This window comes from Pagrus pagrus (assembly GCF_965226575.1).
Source record: "Pagrus pagrus genome assembly, chromosome: 3".
NCBI classification, from domain to species: domain Eukaryota; kingdom Metazoa; phylum Chordata; class Actinopteri; order Spariformes; family Sparidae; genus Pagrus; species Pagrus pagrus.
In genome coordinates this window covers 3,288,853-3,305,375 of record NC_140187.1, presented here as the reverse complement: position 1 = coordinate 3,305,375, position 16,523 = coordinate 3,288,853, and the positions used below count along the sequence as shown (strand labels likewise).

The following is a 16,523-nucleotide window of genomic DNA, read 5'->3' as shown; positions in this document are numbered from 1 at the left end:
TTACTCTGTCTCCACAACCTCATCATCATCATCATCATCATCATCATCATCATCATCATCATCTTCATCATCATCATCAACTTCATATTTCTCTTGTATAATCTTAACTGGGCATTCATCTCTATTGCGTATGTATGGAAAGAGCTTCTCAGTGAAAGTGTGTGTAAAGGTGTGTATTTGTGCTTTAGTGTCAGGATCAGAGAACGACAGATCTCCTTTGTTCCAGTCCAAATTCACTCTGATCTTCTGAAGCTTCTTCTCCATTGAGAGCACAATTGGTTGGGCTTCTGGGCAGCAGGCTTTATATTCACCATCAGAGAATCGTATCCTCCATACACCAGACTTTACGTTCCCTTTCCTCTTGACCGACTCTGCAGCGACACCCACAGACCAGTCTGTACTGTCTCCAACTTCAACGTCCCAGCTGTGAGTCCCTGAGTCAAAGCCCTCAGAGCCGAGGACGGAGGGGTGGTCATCAAACCTCTCTGGGTTATCAGGAAGCTTCTGTCTCTCTCCACGTCTCACACTGGTCAGATCTTCAGACAGGAGGAGTTCTGGATGAGCAGAGTTTGGATCCGGAACCACAGGACTGTAGGAGAACAACGCCTTCATCATCTTTTCCCAGATCTTGAAGGTCAGGTTGCCCAGGTGTTTGGCCACGTCTATCAGAGCTCCTGAGAGCAGCTGTGGATCCTCCAGCAGGGGGCGCTGCTGGACTCTCTTCACTGCAGCCTTGTAGTTCTGCAGGAATGAGACGTCTTCAGCTCTCAGCTCCTCCTCTGTGGTTCTGACTGTGTCTGAGAGAGCTGCTATGTCTTTACTCAGAGCCTCAATCTTTTTCTTCATCATCTGACTCTTCTGCTCCTCTTCCTCCCTCAGAGCAGAGATCCTGGCCTCCTCTTCCTCTTGTAGAAACTGATGAAGCTTCTTAAACTGCTCCTTGATCTGACTCTCTGTGTGTCGGGCCTGGACCTTGATGTGTTTTGCTGTTTGATCACAGTTTCCTTTAACTTGTTCAAAGACCTTCAGTTTCTCCTGTAAGGGCTTCAGGGACTTCTGGAGCTCCTCTTTAAGATCCTGTGCAGCTTCATCGATGGGACTGAATCTGTGGTTGTTGTGTGTTTTTGAGTCTCTGCAGACGACACACACCGGCTGCTGATGGTCCAGACAGAAGAGTTTGAGTTTCTCACCGTGCAGACTGCAGAGAGCCTCTGGTGAAGCTGAAGCTCTCTGATCTCTCCTCAGTACGAAGCTCTCACACAGGTTCTTTAGTGTCAAGTTGCACGGTGGTTCATTTCTTGATGATCTTCTCTTACAAACTGGACACTCCTGTGTTTGTTTCTCTGTCCACCAGCTCTGCAGACAGTCTCTACAGAGGCTGTGGCTGCATGACAGGACAACGGGATCTTTGAAGATTTCCTGACAGACATGACAGGCGAGTTCCTCCTCTAAGATGGAAGCCATGTGGTTCAAAAATGCTGAAAACAAAGCAGGAAGTGAGCACACTGCAAATCAATCGATCGTGTCTATCAACTAGAAAGTTAACCGTTGGTGTTTTTTTGTTGGTGGTAAACTCACGTTCAGTGTGTGAAGTCAGCTGCAGGTTGAAGAAGCAGTTTCCAATCCGCAACGAAGGTAAATCTCTCCTTGGCTGTCTCTCCGTCTCACAGCACTGAAAAATTACACATTATATTTCCTGGTTTATCTCTGGTGAGTCACGCAGGGCGTAGGTTTGTTACCTGTAATAGTCTATATGTTCATTTTTGTCATATAACTGCTCCAAGTGGAGTCGAGGCCAAATACTAATGTGTTAACACAACCTATCTGGGTTGAAACCAGCCAGTCTTAGCTGTCCTTCTTTAGTCAGATTTTCAAAGTGAAGACATAAAGGCTGCCTTACAAACATGGCACATTTCATTTAAAAGGTACAAGGTTCATGTTTTTATGATTTTACAACAGAGGGTTGTGAAAAACAAATGATTGTTGTAATCCCTTGATGATGCACGCAAAAGAAAAATAGTAAAAACTTTTTGGTCGAGTACGGAGGATATATTGAGGAGTCTCACAGCCTGAGGAGTGAAGCTGCTGTGTAGTCTGGTGGTGCAGCAGCAGATACTTCTGTATCTGTTGTCAGAGGGCAGCAGGGTGAACAGACTGTGTTTGGGTGTTGTGTTTTAGTTTCCTCTGGGCTCTGTGCAGACATCTCACTTCACTGATGTCACTGATGCTCTGTAGATGGTACCAGTGATGTTCTGGATGGTTTTAATCAGCCGCTGTAGAGCCTTCCTGTCCTGGACTGTGATGAACCAGGACAGTTTGTGATGTTTCCAGTCAGGATGCTTCATATTGCTACTCTGCTGACAATCGCTGACACGAATCTGGCTCTGAGATCCAGTCTTCCTAAGTTTCTGTAGGAAGTAGAGCCTTGTCCTATCACTGCTCACCTGCTCCACCTCAGCTCAGCTCTTTCTAAAATCAACCATCAGTTTCTTGGTTTTGGTTAAAGTCAGAAATGTGTTTTTCTTCTTGTTCCTGCAGTCGAGTGTTTGAGCTTCACTGTGCAGAATGATGTATGAGTAGAGTTTGACACTGTTTCCTTATTCATTACTGAAAGTGTGAAAACAGGTTTTAAGAGGTGGCTTATTATAGTCATATATTCTGAAAAGGAGTAGGAGCCATTTTAAAGATTGTCAGACACACAGAGATTTTTTTGTGTATGCTATCAAGGAAGACCTCTTACGCTTTTTCACTTTCTCCTTTGCTTCACTGTTTTATATTTGTTCTTCTTCATGGAAAAGATCTAGGAAGTGGAGGTCACAGTCTGCACCAACAGACGCTCCTCCCTCCCACAGAAAACACTGCTCCTGAAACGCCTCGTCAGAAGCCCCGCCTTTAATTCTGTGACATCACACTATGTCACCATGTCACATATTTGCATAATTAATGTCTAGCAGCTAGTTTGGCTCTGCTGTTGTTAGCAGTGCTGGCTCAGGCGTGTGTGAGCTGACCAATCAGAGCAGACTGGGTATTCAGGAGAGGGGCGGGGCTTAAAGAGACAGGAGCTAAAACAGTGTTTCTGCTGCAGCGCTGGACAAAATGAGAGAACTGATGTTTTTGAGCATTAAAGCATGTAAACCTATTGAAGTATTGACCTAAAATAAAATTATGAACCTGAAAATGAGCATAAAATGTTTCCTTTAATACATGTGAGGAGGAGATCAACAGGTTAGTACACTCATAGTCTTTCTTTATATCCTGGTTTCATTTTACTCACACAGCAACGAGCTGTTTTTCTGTCTGTATCTGGTTTGAATCCAGTTTCCTCGACAGATGTGGCAGCAGACGCTCTCTTCCCACAGTTAGTGTCACTGAATAAAAACGAGTTTAAGTGGGACTAGAGACCCTGTGTCGACGTCATGCTGACGTTTGACGTGAACTTTGAACACAGTCAGGCTGTTTCTGCACATGCTCAGTACAATCTCTTATCAGCAGAGCAGAGACATGAAGAACAGACACTAACGCAAAACACAAGATGACATTTGTAGTAATGAAGCGTATCATCACCCTCTACAGTGTGTACTTGTAGTGAGCTGGTCGTGTAAGTAAGGTGCTTCACTGCGTGAGGCGACAGATGAACATTTCCGTTTCATGAAACTTATCAGCTCAACAGCAGGTGTTGTGATTGTGCTCGGTGCCGTCGCACCTTCCTCCTGAGACCTCCATTTTATCACTTTATTGAGTAAAGTGACTGTGACTGTATTTCTTTGTCAGACTCGACAAGTACATTCCTGTGTACTGAGCTGAAACAGATCGACTCTGTTATCTTCTGTTATTCTGTTTTATCGTTCTATTAAATAATACAAAAGAAAACCTCTTGTTGATTCACCTTTTATTTGATCATTCTCTCAAAGGAAATACAATCATATCCACCACAACGTTCAATAAATCTGAACACATTTACCTCTTTCCTTCATTAAAAATATATATCCAAAAGTAGCTGAAAGCAGGTTACACATTACATTGCGAGCATCAAAATCTTAAAGCTTTGGCATGAAAGCGACAGCAGTGAAAGCTCCACGCCCACAATAACCAGTCATGGACAGGAGTGTGATGATGTGATTAAGGCGTACAGATACTCCACAACAGGCCCACAATCTTAATCGTCTGTCTACCTTCTGCTCCTCACTTCAAACAGTATAAACCTCAGAACAATGAGAACGATACAAAACTTTAACTAAAGCAAAACTAGACTGAAACTTTTCTGCATTCACACAAGAAACAAAGAAAAAACAAGACAATTTGTCAACTGTACCATCAAAAATGATTTAAAGCTGTTATTTTAAGTTTTAAAAGAAATTTACATTACGTTGCTTTAAGGCACAGTGAAATTAAGAATACATTTTCCAGGTTTCAATCCTGTGTCCCTTTGTTCATTATTCATTTATCTCTTAGAAATGCAAAGTATGTGTGAAAAAAATCCCCTTTAAAAGGTGCAATATGTAAGAATTGGCCACCTCAATCTCAAACAGTCGCTAACTGCAGCTGCCTTTAGCTATTTAGCTCAGTTAGCCACGCAGCTAACGGTCCAGACTGAGTTTGGGGTTGTAAAGCGAGACAGAACAAGGCCGGAGCTAGCTGCTTAGCATGCTAACTTCAGTGGACATCTCTGCAACATAACACATCTGTGACAAAATGTCAGAACTGTTATTTCATCAAAAAAATGTATGTATTAAATCAAAATTCTTACATTTTGCAGCTTTAAAATCAAAATCTCTCTTTTCTCACTCCTGTAAAACACAAAAATAGTTTGTATGACTCATCTTGAACTCAAAATGCAATAACACGTTAAAAGGCACAGTTCACTTACAGCTGGCCGTTAAGTCTTCGTCACAGCCGACATTTTGACTCGTCGCAGTAGGAAAACACACTCAGTGTTACTGATATTGTAAACAACAGCTCTGTTCAAATGTCCTTGTAAACTGTGATCGTGCAACAGAGCAGGACTCTGAGTCTGTAGCAGCTAAATGTAATTCATCGTAATAAAAGGTTACCGTTCACATCTGTGCTTTATTCTACTTTGACTTGTCAAAATGTCTCCTGTGATAAAGGCCGACTCAGCTGAGAAGGGAACTAAGTACAATCCCACAATTTTCAATAAAGTGTCTCTTACTCTGACAAAATGACCAACAGAGACATTAAAGTCTGGAAACTCTTTCACAGACAGCATCTATGTGTTGGAGATGTTTTCACATTTCATCAGAAGACATGTGTCTGCTCACAAACGGTGTCAGTAATTTACAATTCACATTTTGATTGAGGCTGAGCTCAGACAGGATCATCACCCATGTTTTGTGTGTTACGGTCTATTTCAGGGTTTTAACCGAACAAGTCGTCATCGTCATCATCATCGTCGTTGTCGTCCTCCTGCGGTAAAATCTTGATCGGGTTTTTATCTTTGTTGCATATATATGGAAACAGCTTCTCGGAGAAAGCGCAGGTGAAGGTGTGTATGAGTGCGTCAGTGTCGGGATCGGAGAACGACAGCTCGTGTTCGTCCCAGTCCAGATTAACTCTGATCAGATGATACTTTGGCTCATTTAGCTTCTTCTTCTTCCCTGAGAGAACAACTGGTGTGGCTGCAGGGGAGCAGGCTTTATATTTCCCATCAGAGAATTTTATTCTCCATAATTTGGACTTTACGTTCCCTTTCTTCTTGACCGACTCTGCAGCGACACCCACAGACCAGTCTGTACCGTCTCCTACTTCAACATCCCAGCTGTGAGTCCCTGAGTCAAAGCCCTCAGAGCCGAGGACAGAGGGGTGGTAGACAAACCTCTCTGGGTTTTTGGGAATAATCTGTTCCTCTGCACGTCTCACACTGGTCAGATCTTCAGACAGGAGGAGTTCTGGATGAGCAGAGTTTGGGTCCAGAATCACAGGAGTGTAGGAGACCGACTCCTTCATCTTGTTCCAGATGTTGAAGCTCAGGTTGCCCAGGTGTTTGGCCACGTCTATCAGAGCTCCTGAGAGCAGCTGTGGATCCTCCAGCAGGGGGCGCTGCTGGACTCTCTTCACTGCAGCCTTGTAGTTCTGCAGGAATGAGACGTCTTCAGCTTTTAGATCCTCCTCTGTGGCTTTGACTGCGTCTGAGAGAGCTGCGATGTCTTTACTCAGAGCTTCAGTCTTCTTCTTCATCATCTGACTCTTCTGCTTCTCTTCCTCCCTCAGAGCAGAGATCCTGGCCGCCTCTTCATCTTGTAGAAACTGATGAAGCTTCTTAAACTGCTCCTTGATCTGACTCTCTGTGTGTCGGGCCTGGACCTTGATGTGTTCTGCTGTTTGATCACAGTTTCCTTTAACTTGTTTAATGCGTTTCAGTTTCTCCTGTAAAGGCTTCAGGGACTTCTGCAGCTCTTCTTTAAGATCCCGTGCAGCTTCATCGATGGGACTGAATTTGTGTTTCTTGTGTTTTTTTGAGTCTCTGCAGACGACACACACCGGCTCCTGATGGTCCAGACAGAAGAGTTTGAGTTTCTCACCGTGCAGACTGCAGAGAGCCGCAGACTCCGTCGAAGGTCTGTGGTCTTTTTGCAGTTCGAAGCTCTCACACAGGTTCTTCAATGCCAGGTTACGAGGTGGATTACTTGTTGAAGATCTTGCCTTGCACACTGGACACTGCTTTGTTTGTTTCCCTCTCCACCATCTCTGCAGACAGTCTCTACAGAAGCTGTGGCTGCATGCCAGGACGACAGGATCTTTGTAGACCTCGTGGCAGACAGAACAGGAGAGATCGTCCTCTAAGATGGAGGCCATTGTGGTTGAAAAATGCTGAAAACAAAGCAGGAAGTGAGCACACTGCAAATCAATCGATCGTGTCTATCAACTGAAAAGTTAACATTTAAGTTTTATTCTTTTGTTAGTGGTAAACTCACGTTCAGTGTGTGAAGTCAGCTGTTACACAGGTTTTCTCTTGTTTCTGTCCTCTCAGTGAAGTTGTGAATCTGTCCCCGTCTCTCTCTCTCTCCCGTGTGTGTGTGTGTGTGGGAGTGTCTTTTTACTGAGAAACGAAAGTTAACTCACTGCACTTCCGGGTTTGTCTCTGGGGAGTCATGCAGGGGAGGAACCTCACCAGCTGGTGTTGTGACTGCTGAGCTGTAAACTGAGATGGACCAGTGGGCTGTTTCATAGTACATACCATCAGGCAGGGGTCGCCTTAGGCTCCAAACTACCAAGAGCCCCGTTAAAGGCCTCATAAACCTGTGATTAAGAAAGTTTTCTTTTGCCTTTCGCTAACTTATTAAGCTTCTCTAAAAACCCATGCGCTAAAATTGCTTCACAAGGCTTAATCCATTTTGAGTATCTCTGCCCGCCCCCTTCAGTCCCTACTACTTTGGACCATTCCATCTTACTGCGCATGCGCGGAAATGATTCCGGAAGAGAGTGGCAAAACAAACTGAATGGCGCGGAGTTTAAACTAACTTAAAGTCCCTCAACGGGGCGGAAAAACGGAGGAAGCGGGAGGAAAAAGGAAAGTTTGTGGCAAAACTACCAAAAACGACTAACTTGTTTTAAGTGGCCACGACTGATGACAACATTACTGAACAGCAGTAAGGAGCGGGCGCTGCTTGTGTTAGCACTAGCGATGCTAACAGCGTCAACCCGGCTAACGTTAGCAGGATGGCTCGACTGGAGATGCTAACACAAGTCTCACTCTACATGACGAGCAACAACTAGTGAGTATTAAAACCGACGAAATGGTAAATTAAACTGAATATTGACCTATATTCACATTCTATTCATTAAAGGCGCAATACGTAGTTTTGGAGCAGAAAATCAAAAACAAAGAATTTTAATATTTACAATATTAATGAGGTAATAACACAATTTTTTTCTATCAGTAGATAAACAAGCTGTTCTCAGAGGAAAATGAGGTCCCAGGACACTGTTTGAAGCTAGAAAGCTGGCAGGGCCCGCCACATATAAACACAGTCAAACAATATGAAATTGTGTTTGTTCATTCAGTTTATTCAGCCGTGAAAACAAAGACAGTTTATTAAGTTTGTTTAGGCAGAATAATGAAGATCTTTCTCTTGATTTCTTCCCCAAAACTACATAGTGCACCTTTTAAATAAAATTACTAACACCACACTGTATGATATTACTCCACTACAAGCTACTTAATAAGTAATAATGCAAGTATTATCGGTAAAATTAAACTTGGAAAGAGTGAAAAGTAAAAGTACTCATAATGGGTAGACCGCTTATCAGCCTTACAAAGTATCTAGTAACTAAAGTTATCAGATAAATTTAGTGGAGTGGAAGTGTTGAGTAGCACAAAATGAAAATACCCAAGTACAATATTTGAGTGAATTGTAGTTGGTTACTTTCCAGCAGTGGTTATTCTCAATTTTGACGCTTAGATTTTTTATTTTTACTGCAAATGTCTATCGATTATCGGTCTCCTTGATGATTAATTTTGGTATCAGTGTCGGCTCTGAAAAAAACGTATCGGTCGACCTCGAGTACTCATTATGCAGTAAAATGGTCCCTGTCAGTGTTTTTACATCTGATGTTTTTGGATTAATATCACTGCTGCGTTCATGTGTATGTGTCATTTCTTTTTGTAGATGTTTAAGGTTGGCTACTTTAATCTACAGCAGTGCATCATAGTGTGTAAGATCATCATACGTTTGTAGTGTGGCTGCACTGTGAGAACCGTTTATCTGTAAAAAGTCAGAAGAACAGCCTGTTTTCAGCTTTGTGACGATGTAGTTTCCTGCTGATCCAAGAGGGATTTCATCCTTCAGTTCATATTCAAAATCATTGTTTGGATTCACAGGGTTTTCACTGGACAGGAAAACAATCTGTCAAGTAACTAGTAACTAAAGCTGTCAGATGTATGTAGTCAAAGTAGCAGAAGAGTAAAAAGTACAATATTTGCCTCTGAGATGTGGAGTAGAAGTATAAAGTTGCATAAACACAAATACTCAACTAGAGTACAAGTATTTCAAATGTGTGCTGAAGTACAGTACTTGAGGAAATGTACTCTGTTACCTTACACTGTGTTGTGTGTGTGTAGAGGACAAGATATCCTGACTGAACCTGCCTGCTGCTGAACACATTGGAGTAGATAATGACTGAATTATCATTATTGAAAACTTCTTTGTCAGGCTCAACAAATACATTCCTGTGTACTCAGCTGTGTCCTTTCAAAAAAGAAAAAACCTGTTGTTGATTCACCTTTTACTTGTGAACTTCTCTACAAGGAAATACAATCATATCCACCACAACATTCAATAAATCTGAACACATTTACCTCTTTCCCCCTCTTAAAAAAAACATATAAATAAAAGTAGTTGAAAACAATCACAACAAGTTACACATTACATTGCGAGCATCAAAATCTTAAAGCTTTGGCATTTACAGCCTAGTCTACAGCTGATTTTAATATTCAAAGTGAATTCAAATGACAGGGACAGCAGTCATTTTGAACAACAGTTAGAACAATGAGAACAATACAAAACTTTAAACTAAAGCAAAACATTTTGTGTCATTTGGCGATCCCCACAGTTACAGGTACACCACTGTCGTAGATACAAATCCCAAGTTGGTAACAATTTGTCAACTGTACCATCAAAAATTATTTAAAGTTACATTACGTTGCTTTAAAGGCACAGTGAAATTAAGAATACATTGCAGCTTTTAAATCAAAATCTTTCTCTTTTCTTACTCCTGTAAAACATAAAAATATTTTTTATGACTCATCTTGAATTCAGAAGGCAATTAAATATGTTACAAAGGGCACAGTTCATTTACAGTTGCTGATAAGTCTTTGTCACTAAGTCTTGCCGGTGTGGATGGTGGTACAGGGCCGGACCGTGTGAAGGACTGTTAAGTGGATTCTAAAAGTGGCCTGGCGTCACGACACAAAGTGAACTCTGCCATGTTTGGGAGTCCACGCACCACGCAGCAGCTGAGGGCGCCACGAAAAATCTCCATGTCACAGGCCTCAGACCACTCATCCGTAGTCACGTCATAGTACTCGACGCTGGACATGGTGTTTAAGTCATCGTTGGTGAAGCCGCCCACAACAAAGAGGTGATCATCGATCACCTCGATGCCGAAGTTGCTGCGGGCGGTCACCATGGAGGACACTTCAAGCCAGGTGTTGGTGAGGGGATCATAGGCCTCAGCGCTGCGCAGATGGGCGCTGCCATCCAATCCACCGACCTGTGTGAGGAAATGGAAACACTTTCTCAGCACATTGCTCTCAATGAACAATCTATAAGACGGGTTGGCAGAAATCTGGTCTCAAGAGGTTGACATTTATGTACTCACTGCAAAGACGCGGTCTGCATACGCCACAACGCCAACTCCAGCGCGCTGGCTGTTCATGGGGGTGATCACCGTCCACTGGTTGGTTTCAGGGCTGTAATATTCACAGGTTTGCAGGTAATCATCCCTATTGGACCCTCCACAAATGTAGATCTTGGAAGGACAGAAGGGACATTAAGTTATTTGGCACTTCTCAACTTCAGATGATTTTAAGAGTCACATCACAATTGGTCACTCGAGGTGTGAACTGGAGGGTTCTGAGCTGACCACCTGTGATCGATAACTCAGGGTGGATGTTAATACCAGGTCTGAATTCCCTCTGACTCTTTTTCCAAGCAGGTAGAAAATCAAACTAGCAATGTTCAGTCAGCACCATACATCTCTCTGTTACTAGTCCCAGCTGCTCTTTCACTTCACCCACCTTGTCGTCGAGTGTTGCGCAGCCGGCGTCGCTCCTGATGTCATGCATGGATGGAATGATAGTCCACTGGTTGGTGTCGGGCCTGTAGCGCTCTGCAGTCCTGAGGTCTACATCCCCATCATAACCTCCCATGGCATAGATGCATCCGTTCAGCACAGTGATGGACACATAGCAGCGGCGGTAGTGCATGGGTGTGACCTCCTGCCAGGTATGTGTGCTCAGATCGAGCCTGCGAACACTGTTGAAATGCTCCTCCCCGCTACAGCCACCGACACAGTAGACGTACCCATCGAGGAAGGCAGTGCCGTGACTGGCACGAGGGCGCTCCTGATCATTTGTCAGGTCGATCCAGAGGTCAGCGCGGATGTCATACGCCTCAATGCCGTTAGTTTGATCACCTCCGCTCCAGCCTCCGATGGCCAACAGGATGGCGTTAGGCAGGCGAGGACGAGCGACAGAGTCACACATGACGAGGGCAGGTGAGGTGAGGTGGTCTTTGTTGTCCATGATGTCCATCACCATTTGAGAGCACTCAGCGTTGCTCTTCACCAGCTCACTGGACATCACAGTTGTCAGGTGATCTCGACTCATCAAGGCCAGTCGGACCTACACGGAGAAAACAAGAGAAAATCCTTGAATTGGACTGCAGTGGCTTCACTTTTCCTTCCCAGAAGCTCTGCCCTCTTTATAAACAGTCGGTCTAACATGACTTCAGGCTTGTTTGTAGTGGAGCTGCAGGTTTGAAAGCAACCAGGTGATCAAACAATACTGATTTTTTTTGCTGTCAGCTAAATCCAAGCTAAAGCTAATGGCAGAACTTACCTTAGACAAGAGCACAAGCAGGTGTCCTTGTCTTTCTTCAGGTCTGTGGGTGATCCATTGAAGGATGGCCTCGCACACAGTATTCTCCTTTCTCACGTTGAGGTCGTCTCTTTCCAGGATGGCAGTGAGTTCCTGCACAGTGAGATCCTGAAACTCTTCAGTAGAAACAACCTCCTCAAAGTGATCAAGGACAAACTTGAAGGCCTTTCCCTGCAGCTCAAAGCAGGGGCAGACGTTGGTGAACTGCCAGATGCCGATGCAGTTCTCCGGGCTGAGCTGCTCCTCCAGGAAGTCGCAGCAGGCTCGTACGATGTCCATGATGTTGAACTGATCGGCTGCTATCAGCAGCTCCTGTACGTTTTCCTCTGTCACAGAGAGAGAGCCGGTGTACGCAAACTCAATAATGATCTGCATCATGTCAGGAGACAGGCCTGGGATGTTAAAGACCTTTTTGTCTGGGGCTGACCAGCGTGTGAAGAGAGCTCTGTGGGTCAGGATGAAAACACAGGAGAGGATTGAAAATAAACAGTATTCAACATCTTTCTTTCATCCGCACACTGATTTATAACTATTTAATTGCAAGTGAGGTTACTGTTTCAGTGCACTGTTCCAACATCCGAAAATATTTTTCTTTTGGGGTTTTTTTGTTGTTGTTTTTTTAAGCAGCTGGGATCAGCTTTTCAATTTCCATTTGTGTACTGAATGTTTGGACAAAAGTACATCAACAGTCAGCTGTTTCAAGTGTGCATAATAACTTCCATTAAGTATATATTATTCAGCCCCTTTTTATTCAGTTATTAAAAGTACTGTAGCATGGCACCGAGAGACAGGATATACAACAACAGAGTCAAAATGAAAAAACAACAACAGGTTATTGTACACAAGACCTTCATTTAAACTTACATCTGACTGTGTGAGCAGACAGGGAACCTGCATCATAATTAAACTTATACTTTTGAATTATCTTTTAAAGCATGTTATCTATATTCTCCATCAGGTCGTTCATGTCCCAACTCCTAGGTCAACTTGTTTCATCACAACTGCTCATGAATCAAACCTGCTCGTGAATCTATCATTTTGTTTATCTGCTTATTTAAAGGAATGTTAATTTATAATCTTTCCCCCTCATATCAGATTACTGACTCACCGGAAGTACTGGCTGCATCCACAGAGGATGATCTTGTGGACTTGAAACTCCACATCCTGGACTTTGATGACTGCATCACAGAGGTGGCCCTCCAGACGGAGTTCTTTAAACACGGAGCCTGGCTGGTCTGAAGATGCGCCTCGGTCAGTCATCTTGAGTAGTTTAGTTAAGTTAAGTTTAGTTAAGTTAAGTTTAGTTTAGTTTAGTTTAGTTTAGTTTAGTTTGAAGATCTTTCCCTCAACAGGTTGATGATGGAATTTTATCACATCGTCATGACTACAGTCAGTTCAAACTATGAAATGTTATGGTCACAACCATACAACCACTCAAACATATTATTATTATTATTATTACATATTATTACTTTATTTGTAAATGTAGTTGTTATTTAAAACCGTCCAGTTGAACAGTAGCTGGATAATGTTTCATCAAAATGGCCTCTTTAGTGGGACGAAGTAAGTTCACAGAACGCATCGTAAACATGGCTGTTTTGTATTTATACTAACACACACTGTAAAAAGTTGCACAGTTTTGCTCATAGACACACAAATAGGTGTAAAAACCTCGACTATGATTCATGTAATAAATATTTTAAGTGAAGTAAAATTAATATTCTAAGTAGATATTTTGTGTGTACTGTAATCACATTACATTTGTCTCTAACGCAGTAACGTCACTAGTTACTGTTCCTAATTTAAGCTATTTAAAGACTCATGAGGTGTACACACTGTGTGAAGCTGTGGAGTAACACAAAAGTAATGTAAATTACTTTCTACAGGGAGTAAATTAATAAATAAAATTAAAAAAAATACTTTTTGTAAAACAGTGTGTAATTCTTTTTTTTTTTTTTTTTTTTTTGAGTAACAACCCCAACATTCTTCTTCAGTTTCTCTTACAGAGATCCACCAGTAAAATAAGTAATCAGTAATTTTACTCTGTACTTATTGTACTATACTTTTGTACTAAACAATAAATGCAATTTGTAATCCAACAGATCTACCACAAATTCAAGATGATGATGTTAAACTTTTTGTTTAAACTTTCAGAAAGGTGTTAGGGGGCAGCATATCACCAAAGTCACTGCTAACTGCTGCCAACTGTTAACTTAATTTTTAAGTTCACCGGCAGAGCAATGAGGTGTTTCTCTGCCTGTCTTTGGTTTAGATTCTGTGTCATCCACATATAATGAAGCAGTTTGTTCTGTGAATGCAGCACAAAAACGATTTAAATGAGATTTTCTTTCACCACCACTGAATAAACACAAGTAAATGAAATAAGTCTTATGTGAAACTAGAATATTATAACCCTGTGTTGAAGTCATTCTGACATTTGATCTGAACTTTAAACAGCCAGGCTGATTTTGGCTCGTGCTCAGTCGACTTTCTGAGACGTGATGATAAATCAAAATATAGTAAAAATATAGTCAGTGAATCTGAACACATTTCTCTCTTTCCTTCATTCTTTATTGGTCTACAAACACAAACAATACACAACAAAGACCTGCTAGGTGGTGGGAAAGAGTGTGATGGTGCAATTAGTCATGATGAGTCAGTAGAAAACCTCACAGCAAGATCACATGTGTAACTACAGCAGAACTAAACTTCCTTTAAGTCTAAAAACTCTTTTACAGTCAGTATCCATATGTTGGTGTTGTTTTCATATTTCATCACTCTGCTTACATAATCAGCTATTTGTAACTTTTTGTGATTTTCTTATTCAGAGTGACTGAACAGCAGAGACAGTTTTAGTCTTTAAATCACAAACAATGTGAACACAAATAAGATAAAATTAGGGTTAAAGCAGAATTTCAAAACGTTCAACTTTTAGAGGAACATTGTGGAGTTGTCCACGCTGTCTCGTGTCTTCAAATACAACAAAATTACATTAGATTAAATGACATGGTAGTTCCCTTTTAAGATATTGATTGCTGTATGCGTACACTATCTAACCATCATCATCATTGTTGTCATCAGAGTCGTCCTCATCCTCCTCTTGGTAAAATCCTAATTGTGGATTGATCTCTGTTGAGTGAAAGTGCTCGTGCATGTGTGTATGTTTGTGTTAGTATTACGATCATAGAATGACCTCAAAGTCCAGATTGACTCTGATCAGATGAAACATCTTCTTCCCCAAGAGAATAATTGTTTGGGCTGATGGGGAGCAGGCTTAATATTTACCATCTGACAGTTTTATTTCCCACTTTCACCTGTCCTCTTGACAGACTCTGCAGCTGCACCCAGAGACCAGATTTAACAGCTCAACATCCCAGTCGTGAGTCAAAGCCCCTCGAGCCCAGGACAGCAGTGTTGTAAACAAACCTCTCTGGGTTTTTAGGAAGAATCTGTCCCTCTCCACGTCTCACACTGGTCAGATCCTCAGACAGGAGGAGTTCTGGATGAGCAGACTTTGGATCCAGAATCACAGGAGTGGGAGAGACCGTCTCCTTCATCTTGTTCCAGGTGTTGAAGGTGTTTGGCCTCGTCTATCAGAGCTCCTGAGACCAGCTGTAGATCCTCCAGCAGGGGGCGCTGCTGGACTCTTTCCACTGCAGCCTTGTAGTTCTGCAGGAATGAGACGTCTTCAGCTCTCAGCTCCTCCTCTGTGGTTCTGACTGTGTCTGAAAAGAGCTGCTATGTCTCTGCTCAGAGCCTCAGTCTTTAAAACTAGGGCAACACTTCATCACCATCAAATTGTCTCTGTGTTTTTGATATCAGGACCTGTTTTATGTGGACTCTTCATATGGTAACTCAGAAGAGAAGCTGACTTATGTAACATCATTTCTTCCTCTTAAGTGCAATAAACTTTGTGCAAGTTTCAGTTTCCTCATATTTATCACCCACACAAGAACTTCTTGCATCATAGCTGCAGAATATTTCACTGAAACAATTCACTTGATTCATATTTGACAGTTTAATGTACAATAGGAATAATCCAACAGCAGTGTCAATTATTCTACAAATAAAGAGAGACTAAAATTATAGTAAATTAATACACATCACTGCCACAAGCCCAAAGAAGTGTTTATTTATTTAAAAAAAAAACATTAGCCAACAGTACTATAGTGGAGAAAAAAAGGTCATCATGTCTGTCTTAGCATTAAGGTTTTGATTTACACTCATGCACAAACTTGACTAATGCAGTTGCAGATATGCACACACAGCTTTAAATAACATTCAGCCACAATACACAGACGGAAGTGACTCCACGGTGTTGGAAATGTCCCTGGTTCTGATTTTTAATGATGTGATGTTCCTAAAATGTCAGACAGGTGCTAGAAAACGCAAAATATATGAAGTTAATTAAATCTTGGAAATGCAGTGTCAAATTCAAACAGCATCAATAAATTATTTGTCTCTTCATTCACTAACATACAACGTTTTATGAAATAAGGCCCTTTCCGGTTTCCCCCATCTTTTTTTAAACCGGAAGTGCTGTGGCTTCAGATCTCTATGGAGGGAGTATCGTTTCTTGTTTCTCAACTCTTAGCTTACTGGTTTTTAAATACATTATTTTTGCTTATAATAACGGTTAAATAATGTTTGTTTAGCCTTTGTTGTAGCCAGCATTGTTAACTTACAACGCTAGCTAGCCGGCTGACGGCAGGAAGGAAGTGTTGTTCCCATAGGAACCAATCACATTCCGGTGATTCCCACGACTTGCTTCAACAGCTCCCTTTTAAATCTTCAACACACACAAGTCAGCAATAAATCAAGTAAATGTTTTTATTTGTTTTATTTTATATGTATGTTTTAATATTTATTGTTTAATAATGTATTTTGATCAACATTATCGGAAGGT

General features: G+C 41.8%; 2 protein-coding genes and 1 long non-coding RNA gene across 3 annotated transcripts; 1 reads left to right on the top strand and 2 right to left on the bottom strand.

Annotated features, from left to right (window-relative positions):
- LOC311254820 (uncharacterized protein) lies at positions 1-7,084 on the bottom strand (the record flags this gene model as incomplete). The annotated part of the gene is made up of 3 exons (XM_084348815.1): positions 6,933-7,084; positions 5,382-6,828; positions 1-1,478 (listed from the first exon to the last, which is right to left on the bottom strand). Exons 2-3 carry the CDS (start codon positions 6,811-6,813, stop codon positions 1-3), a joined length of 2,910 nt encoding a protein of 969 aa, XP_084204941.1. The 5' UTR covers positions 6,814-6,828; positions 6,933-7,084.
- Positions 7,085-7,438: 354 nt separating this feature from the next.
- Positions 7,439-15,542, top strand: LOC311254953. Its single transcript, XR_014622295.1, has 3 exons — positions 7,439-7,733; positions 12,713-12,868; positions 14,947-15,542. It is a non-coding gene; the product is annotated as an uncharacterized lncRNA (long non-coding RNA).
- On the bottom strand, positions 9,220-12,949 carry LOC311254931 (kelch-like protein 10). The gene is made up of 5 exons (XM_084349004.1): positions 12,726-12,949; positions 11,579-12,062; positions 10,757-11,362; positions 10,339-10,488; positions 9,220-10,230 (listed from the first exon to the last, which is right to left on the bottom strand). Exons 1-5 carry the CDS (start codon positions 12,875-12,877, stop codon positions 9,892-9,894), a joined length of 1,731 nt encoding a protein of 576 aa, XP_084205130.1. The 5' UTR covers positions 12,878-12,949; the 3' UTR covers positions 9,220-9,891.
- Positions 15,543-16,523: the final 981 nt, after the last annotated feature.

Bases quoted from the DNA above. Each gene is read 5' to 3' on its own strand.
- LOC311254931 (XM_084349004.1), bottom strand. From the start codon at position 12,877: ATGACTGACCGAGGCGCATCTTCAGACCAGCCAGGCTCCGTGTTTAAA. The intron at 10,489-10,756 runs GTGGGTGAAGTG...TGTCCTTCCAAG, and splicing joins GCGCAACACTCGACGACAAG to ATCTACATTTGTGGAGGGTC. The intron at 10,231-10,338 runs GTGAGTACATAA...TTCCTCACACAG, and splicing joins ATGCAGACCGCGTCTTTGCA to GTCGGTGGATTGGATGGCAG.